This window comes from Ursus americanus, chromosome 16 (genome assembly GCF_024610735.1).
Source record: "Ursus americanus isolate L20-20 chromosome 16, mUrsAme1.1.p, whole genome shotgun sequence".
NCBI classification, from domain to species: Eukaryota; Metazoa; Chordata; class Mammalia; order Carnivora; family Ursidae; genus Ursus; species Ursus americanus.
In genome coordinates this window covers 44,762,975-44,772,005 of record NC_142142.1, presented here as the reverse complement: position 1 = coordinate 44,772,005, position 9,031 = coordinate 44,762,975, and the positions used below count along the sequence as shown (strand labels likewise).

Genomic DNA, 9,031 nt, shown 5'->3' with positions numbered 1-9,031 from the left:
TTTACAACCTTTCTGGAAGCCATAGCTCTGAGTGGTAAAACTGTTTTTAACACATTTCTGTGGAAAAGTGTGAAGAGTGTCGCTGTGGACCCATTTTCACATTTAGGTTAAGGATCAGGTAGACATTGTCTGGTGTTTGTCCATCATACTATGTGTTCTAGAAATGTAGTAGAATATTAGCTAAAACTTAATGCAGGCAATTTTTGAATGTTAGCTAGCCCATCCTAAGGAAAGGGAAAGTGGTTTAAAAAGTTAGTTTGAGGGGCGCCTGGGTGGCTCAGTCGTTAAGCATCTGCCTTCGGCTCAGGGCATGATCCTGGGGTCCTGGGATCGAGCCCCACATCAGGCTCCTCCGCTGGGACCTGTTTCTTTCTTTCCCACTCCCCCTGCTTGTGTTCCCTCTCTCGCTGGCTGTGTCTCTGTCAAATAAATAAATAAAATCTTTAAAAAAAAAAAAGTTAGTTTGAGCTTATTGGTGTCACAAAAACAATTTCACATTGATTAGAATTTATTGCTTTACACTAATATTGTACGTTTTCTTACTATTCTGAGTCAATGAGGAAGTTCTTGTGTCTTAATAATTCTGTTACATGTATAATCACCTGTAAGTCCTGGCCAATAACAGGCAAGTAATTTGGGCTAGTTCTCATGGGAACTCCCTTTGATATTCTACATTATTACGTGTGCCTATAAAGAGTTGATGGCCCAACTTGGAATGGACAGATGTAAGAATAGTTGACTTCTCTTATGTCCATCATCCCTTAGGTCCTTGCTTTGATAGTCAAGACTGTCAAAGGAGAATCCATCACCATCTCTCCAGGCCAGACCTGCCATAAAAAGGCATTCTTCACTAAGAGGTTTAAGTATTATCAGAGAAAACTGGGGTAGGTAGTCAACAAGTCTCTTGTTGCTTGTTCTTCTCTAATAAGAACTTCCAAATAGAACGGGGAGAGGTACTTCTATATGACAACATTTAATACTGCTGTAAAAATAAAACAACAAAATAATAATACTCAGTTGAAAACAAGATGACAATATTGATGGTGCAGGCAACTAAGAAGATAGAATAATCAGTGAACTAAGTAGTGGGTCCTGTTAAAAGTGAACAATTCTGTTGGGGCGCCTGGGTGGCACAGCAGTTAAGCGTCTGCCTTTGGCTCAGGGCGTGATCCCGGCGTTATGGGATCAAGCCCCACGTCAGGCTCCTCTGCTATGAGCCTGCTTCTTCCTCTCCCACTCCCCCTGCTTGTGTTCCCTCTCTCGCTGGCTGTCTCTATCTCTGTCAAATAAATAAATTAAATCTTAAGAAAAAAAAAAACACAAACAAAAACACCTATTGCAAGAAAGTCCCTGAAGTATGGATGCAGTAGTTAAGATCACTCACTGTTTCTAATACAGTGGATAATCACACCACCAGAACTTCTGAAAACTCAGACCAAAAAATATTGATTTGACTCTATGGAATTATAGGGTTCATATGTTTTACCATTAAGTTTGGAACAAATGACTAGGAGTGTGGAAAGTGTTCCAGGTGACTCCATGCACAGTGGGGCTGGATGCAATTGTCTCTCCTTAAGCATTCTGATTTTCTTCCTTTTATCAAGATTCATTCCATACTTCTCTTATTAAAGCATCTTTTTTCTGTATTATACTATACTTTATAAGAGAATTTTAAGACACAGAAATGTCACCCCTGCTATAAAATCTTAGTGTGGTTGCATCTATTTTAAAAAAGGCCAGCACCACCCTCCAACTCTCATTACATTTGCTTAAATTGACTGTTCAACTTGTGATTTATTACTTTCCTGAACTTTTGGAGTTTTAGTAACAGTGTAGTTCTAGGAAGGAATTCTATAATTTTGACTTATGTTTAAATTATGAGGGTTTGAAAAAGTTTAATTATGAAGCTGTGTAGACAAATAATCTTTTCCTTCGATAAATTTACTAAGTGGAGCCAACCTAGAAAGAGAAATGATATCTAACCTACATATTTAAAAAAAAAAAATTTTTTTTTGAAAAATCATGGATTTCTCATCAGAAACCATGGAAGTTAGAAGGAAATGGAATAATATTTCTCAAGTGCTGAAAGAAAAGAACTGTCACCCAGAATCTGATATTCAGTGAAAATATTCTTTACAAATGAAAGGGAAATCACAGTATTATCAGATAAAGACAAGTGACAGAATCTGTTGTTAGCATCCTTCCCTTAAAGAATGACTAGAGGAGGTTCTCTAAACAAAGGCAAATGATTTTTTAAAAATGGAACACCAAGAAGGAAAAAGTATATGAAAAGCAAAAATAAAAGTTTTCCTTATTGCAATTGGTTTCATTCTCCTCTTGAATTTTCTAAATTATGTTTGACAGTTGAAGCAAAAATTATACCACCACCTCATAAGGTTCCAAATAATACATAGGATAAATGTTAAAGATAATTACAAATAAGAGAGGGTAAAAGAACATAAAACAGAGGTAGGTTTGTGTACTTCACTTGAACTGCTAAACGATGATATGTATACTGAACTCAATATCTAGAAATATTCATCTATTTTAAAAGCTATCCAAAGAGATAAACATAAAAACACTATAGACAAATCAAAATGGAATTCTAAAACAAGTTCCAGTAACCAAAAGAAAGGCAGGAAAAAAGAACAGAAATTTAAAAAAAAAAAAAAAAAGAAAGAAAAAATGAACAAAAACCAAAAGATAAAATGGCAAGTGTAATCCCAAATATAACAATAATTATATTAAACATAAAACAATCTAAACATACCAATTAAAAGTCAGAGACTGGAATCATGAATTTAAAATTTAATCGAATTAAGGGGTGCCTGGGTAGCTCAGTCAGTTGAACATCAGACTCTTGGTTTTGGCTCTGGTCATGATCTCAGCATCATGGGATGGAGCCCCGCATCGGGCTCTGCACTCAGCATGGAGTCTGCTGGAGACTCTCCCCATCCCTTCCTCTCTGCTCTTCCCCCTGCTCCTGCTCTCTGTTTCTCTCTCTAAGGTAAATAAGTAAAATCTTTAAGATATATATATAACCCAATTAAGTGCTGTCTACAACATATTGACTTTAAAATAATAACATAAGAAAGTTAAAAATAAAAGGATGGAAATAACTATATCTGTAAATATTAATCAGATGAAAGCAGGGGTGGTTATACTTATCAGATAAAATATACTTCAGAGAAAAGAAAATTATCAGAGATAAAGACATGCATATTATATGATAAAAGTGTCAATCTGCCAAGAACACAAAGGAATCATAAATGTGTGTAAATAAGGAACAGAGCTTAAAACATATGTGAAATAAACCTTATAGACCTGAAAGGAGAAATAGACAAACACACAATTACAATTGGAGATTTCCATTCTCTTCTCAACTGATAGAATAACTGAACAGATAAACTAGTAGGATACAGAACTCAACAAGACCATCAACCTACAGGACCTAAATGACATTTATAGAACATTCACTCGACAACAAAAGAATATATATTCTTTTCAAGTATCTGTGGAACATATACTAAGACTTCCCATTTCCTGGGTCATAAAACATTGACAGACTTTCAAAACATGACATCATATAGTGTGTTCTAGAACTACAATGGAATCAAATAAGAAATCAGTGATAGGTAACAGGAAAGTCTCCAGAGACATGGAAACTAAACAACACACTTTTAAATAATCCATGGGTCAAAGAGGAAGTCTCAAGGGAATTTGATAAATATACTGTAGACTTCTGGTTTCAGATTAGACATGTAAAGGGCTCAGAAGATGACACTCCCATTATTACAACAATAAAAAGTTAGACACGCTGAGACAGTTGCTTTTCTTCGATCTATCAGAGAACTGAGGTTGAAGAGAAAGTTGTCACTGTGAAGTATGGAGAGACAGGCTCATCCAGAGAGACACGGCCAAGATCAGCTGACCTGGAGCAGCCACTGATGCAATAAACTTAGAGACATGTAAATGGTGGTTTTGGTGAATTTCTGCAGGTTGAGTGTGGACTGTGGTGACAGTGAAGATTTTTCTGAGAACCACAGTTTTAGGGGGAACTCCACACTTTCGTGGACTCACCTCCAGAAACACCACCAGGTTTTCATAATGAAGATCTGAGAAAGAACCATCATGGCTCTGGAAGGAGAAGAAGGCGTAATAATAATTATGAAATATACCCTGCACCTTTGCCATAATGCTTCATGAGAAAAGACTTTTCCAGAGCCTTTTCCCACTTAGGAAGAGGAGATATCTTGCCCTCCAGCCCCCTCTGGCCTTCCTGTCCTCATCAAAGGAAAAATAGTCACCAAGGGTCAGGGCATAAATGAAATAAATAAATGCTGCAACCAGGGAATAGAGTTGGGGGCCAAGGAAATAAAAAGTTTATGACACCGGAGAAAATTTGTGAATGTGGCAGGCCCACCTATACACTGAGATTTATTCAGATGATTATGAAATGCTCCCATATATCCTACTACCACACCATAAGTAATCCAGTATAATCATGGTACATTATACCTGAGAGACTTGCAAGATGCAGACACTCTCCAAAGAGGCCTACTTATGGAAGCCCATAATCAACACACACAAAAAAACAAAACAAAAAAAAAAAAAAACACTAGAGAAATTTGAAGACTCTGGCCCCTATAACTCCTACAAAATTAAACAGCCAAAATCCTAGCCAGAATACCAAATATTCTCACACTAATAGTCATTTACCTAAGTTGTTAGCACCTGATACAACATCTGTCTTTCAACAAAAAATTACAAGGCTTGACAAAACGTAAGACATTTTAAATTTTTATATAAGATATATATTTAAGACTAAAGAATTGTAAATGCCCTTAACCCCGTACACGTGTTACCAACAATTCTAACACAGTTGCAATGACAACAGTATGAATAGCTGTGATCAAATTTGCACATGCATGAGCAATGACAGCTATATCACAATTGCCACAAGCCAACAACAAAGGTAAGATGGAAGTGATTATAAGATACATACTAATTTCAGGGCAGTTACACGAAAAGATGCGTACATCTAAGACTCATTGGAATGTGATTTTTAAAACAGTAAAACTATGCATAACATCTTTTAAACATGTATTATTTCATTTAATCTGCACCAGAGCACTTTGAAATATTAGCCATGAAGAAACTAAGGTGGAGAGAGCGTAGAATACAAAAATCACAGAATCTGGAACCAAACATGATTGCATGGTTCCAAATGCAACAGTCTTTCTATTTCAGGACATGTGTATCTAGTAGGTGAAAAGATAAGATCAGGGTACTTCTGCCTACTCATGCTTCTGTGTCAGGTGACATCCTACAGCCTTTGACTCATCTTCTTTAAGCATGCAAAATTAGCAAAAGAAAAATCCCTGAAGCAGGATATAGCAATTTGGTATTATTTGAGATACACTGCTTCATGGGTTTCACTAGATCAGTCACGGAATCCTGAACCTTTCTCCAAGATTAGTTAGGAATAATAATAGACAGGGCCTCCCAAGAAGAGAGGGGAAAGCAGAGGTAAGGTCTTTTGTGTGATTAGTATCACATGGATTTTTACTGCACTTAAGATAATATCTACTCTTTTCAAGACTTGCACAACCCTGATTCTCCATCTTCATTCCTAGATCTTTTCCTACATGCTACACACACTTGCTAATTACTAAGAACTTACACTTCTACCACCAAGTAACAGTCACACTGGCCTGTTTTCTGTCCCTCATCCTCATCACTATGATTACTTGCCACAGTTCCCCTTGGCCTGGAATGCTCTACATGTGGCTGTTCTTCTTCTCAATGAGATCTCAGCTGCAACAACACCTCCTCAGAAAAGCCCTTCCACCCAACTTAAAGTAACCACACAGTTACTCCCTGCACCATCACCTTAACTTAAGATTCTGCAAAGCAGGGGCACCTGGGTGGCTCAGTTGGTTGGGTGTCCAACTCATGATTTCGGCTCTGGTCATGATCTCAAGGTTCTGAGTTTGAGCCCCATGTCAGGCTATATGCTGAGCATGGAGCCTGCTTGAGATTCTCTCTCTTCAAAAAAAGGAAAAAAAAAAAAAAAGACTCTGCAAAGCATTTTTCTGACATACTCACATGTGCTCGTTACTTGTCTCCTCCTCCTGCCCCTGGGCACCCCAGCACTACCTTACTGTAGACAATGAACCCTATTGGAGAACAAGAACCCTGTCTTGTTCAGCACTATATATTTTCATGTTTAAAAACAGAGCCCAGGGGCGTCTGGGTGGCTCAGTTGTTAAGCGTCTGCCTTTGGCTAAGGGCGTGATCCTGGCGTTCTGGGATCAAGTCCCACATCAGGCTCCTCCGCTGGAAGTCTGCTTCTTCCTCTCCCACTCCCCCTGCTTGTGTTCCCTCTCTTGATGGATGTCACTACCTCTGTCAAATAAATAAATAAAATCTTTAAAAAATAATAATAGTAAAAATAAATAAAAAATTAAAAAAATAAAAAATAAAAACAGAGCCCAGTCACAGGGTAAGTGCTTCTAATTGTTAATTTACGTAAACTATATCATTTGTCGCATATAAACCTGAGACAAAAGAGATAATGAAAATAATAAAGGGAAAATGCTGAGTGCTAATGAATTAGAGCTTTGAAAGCCCATTTGAGGAAAGGAAAGGTTATCTCAGTTTCTCATCCTTAGGAACAGGGACCAGAAGGAAATCTTCCTTTACCATATTCCCTTGAGACTAAAGTGAAAAGAGACCAGAGATGAGTGACAGGAACATATCCCCATTCTTATATCCTTTTGGGAAAAAAAAGAATCTCCTGAAACAAAAGCCCCTACAGTACTCAAAAAGACCACCCTCAGTCCCTCAAATGCAATAGTCTTTCAATGGAGGTTTATTTAATGAATACATGGCCAAATCTAAAGTCCACCGAAGTCCATATATCCATAACAAAGTTTCATAGGAATTCCAGACGTGCCTCAGTCAAAAAATCTCACATTTTACCATTTCTGGATTTATTACCATTCAACTTTTTATACTTAAAACTTTATAACTTCTGAAAATGAGCTGGAGAATGACAAATGAGCTCCTTTTTACTTTCTATGAAAAGATAAAGGAGTGATCCTCTTCTTCCTTATATTGTCTATGTGAAATGATTTAGAAATAATTAACTTAATTTACCCTATTATTTGCATCATTTGCTTTTCTGTTTTGTTTTCTTACTGTTCTCCCCATAGCTTCATACACTGCATGCCCTTCCTAGGATTTGGCATCTATAACTAACACAGTTTCCATTTATGAGAACACCCGTCTCTTCAAAGTCTTACTCAGTGCAATTTTAACATCTTTGTTCCTCAGGCTATAGATAAAAGGATTCATCACTGGCCCCACGATGGTGTAAAAAACTGTGGATACTTTATCTTGATCCAGAGACCCAGCAGGAGAAGGCTTAAGATACATGAACGCTGATGACCCAAAGAAGAGAGAAACAGTAATTATGTGGGAACTGCAGGTGCTGAAGGCTTTGGACCTGCCCTCTGTAGAACGGATGTGGAAAATGTTGGAGAGGATCAAGGTGTAAGAAATGGAGATGGTGAGACCAGGCACCATGACGTTGACGCCCACCACGATGAAAACCACCAGCTCATTGATGTTGGTGCTGGTGCAGGAGAGCCGGAGGAGAGGAGGTATGTCACACATGTAATGATTGATGATGTTGCCATCACAGAAGGTCAGTCTCAGCATGCACCCGGTGTGGGCCATGGCACCCACAAACCCCATCGCATATGTTCCCGCTATCAGCATGAGGCAGACCTGAGGGGACATGATGGCCTTGTAAAGCAGGGGCTTACAGATGGCCACATACCGGTCATAGGCCATCGATGTCAAAATACAGCACTCATCAATAACAAAGAAGGAGAAAAAACAGAGCTGCGTCATGCACTCTGCATAAGGGACGACGTTCTCTTTTACAAAACCCATCAGCATTCTAGGGATTATGACAGATGAGTAGCAGAGATCAATGAAGGAAAGGTTGAAGAGAAAGTAGTACATGGGAGTGTGCAGGTGAGGGTTCAGACCAATCAGAATAATCAAGCCCATATTCCCCATCACGGTGACCCCATAGATTCCTAAGAAAATGAAGAAGAAAGGCAGCTGGAGTTCTGGCTGTTGTGTTAAACCCAGCAGGATAAACTCTGTCACTGAAGAGTCATTTCCTGCAGCCATTCTTCCCTAAGGCATATCTGTGAGAACAGGACAAAGGGTGGCATTACAATGAGTACCCAGTTCTCTCCCCCCAATCCCTCCATATTGAGACTGAGACCCAGAATGAGAGAGTGAACTCAAACCCACCCTGCTGTGTGCCTTTGTTGTCTCCACTGTATAAAGGCTGAGAGATTGTTTAAAGATGTGTATCAAAAGGTCATAAAAGGCAATTTCCTTAGGGATAAAATTCAGGAACCCTGTTGTCTCTTGACTCTGCAGCCTCTCAGCTGCACTTCTGCTTTGACTGCCCACCAGTCCCCCCTCAGAGACAACTGCCATCTCGACAGGAGATGTATCATTTCAAGGAGCCTGTGGCTCTCATAGAAAAGATTTGGAAAAATAATAGTGGGACAGAGAAAATCCAACACTCACCCTTCTGCATCAGAACTCCAATACCGGCCCTTGGCTCTGATAAATTTCAAGGGTTAACAACCCCAAACAGAGATTTGTTGTTGTTGTTTTTGTTTGGAGTGAGTTTTGGACTGAAGATGCCGAGCACAAACCTCAGTACCACAGACTCTGAGGAGCCATGAGTTAGGCATCATGGTTACTGATGGTGGTTTTGCCCAGTGTCCTCTCAGACGAGGGGGTAGTAAATATCATCTGCTGGTACCAGAAGAGATACCTGCTAATATGACCCATGGGGTTTTCATGAGTGGGGAAATCCTAGGGACCTGATTAAAAATCAGAAGACCTATATTTTCCCCAGAGATTAGGCTTTGCAGTGGAAAACAATTTTTACCTAGTCTACATTTACAACTTAGCTCATGATAACTTTGACCAT

General features: G+C 38.8%; 1 protein-coding gene across 2 annotated transcripts; it reads right to left on the bottom strand.

Moving 5' to 3' along the window:
* Nucleotides 1-7,275: 7,275 nt before the first annotated feature.
* On the bottom strand, nt 7,276-9,031 carry LOC123792426 (olfactory receptor 8B3-like). 2 transcript variants are annotated; one of them, XM_045797577.2, is made up of 2 exons: nt 9,013-9,031; nt 7,276-8,198 (listed from the first exon to the last, which is right to left on the bottom strand). In XM_045797577.2, exons 1-2 carry the CDS (start codon nt 9,029-9,031, stop codon nt 7,276-7,278), a joined length of 942 nt encoding a protein of 313 aa, XP_045653533.1. The 2 variants fall into 2 exon arrangements, with proteins under 2 accessions (XP_045653533.1, XP_087724681.1); XM_087868555.1 differs by lacking the exon at nt 9,013-9,031 and adding an exon at nt 8,418-8,436 and having other exon boundaries at nt 7,276-8,213.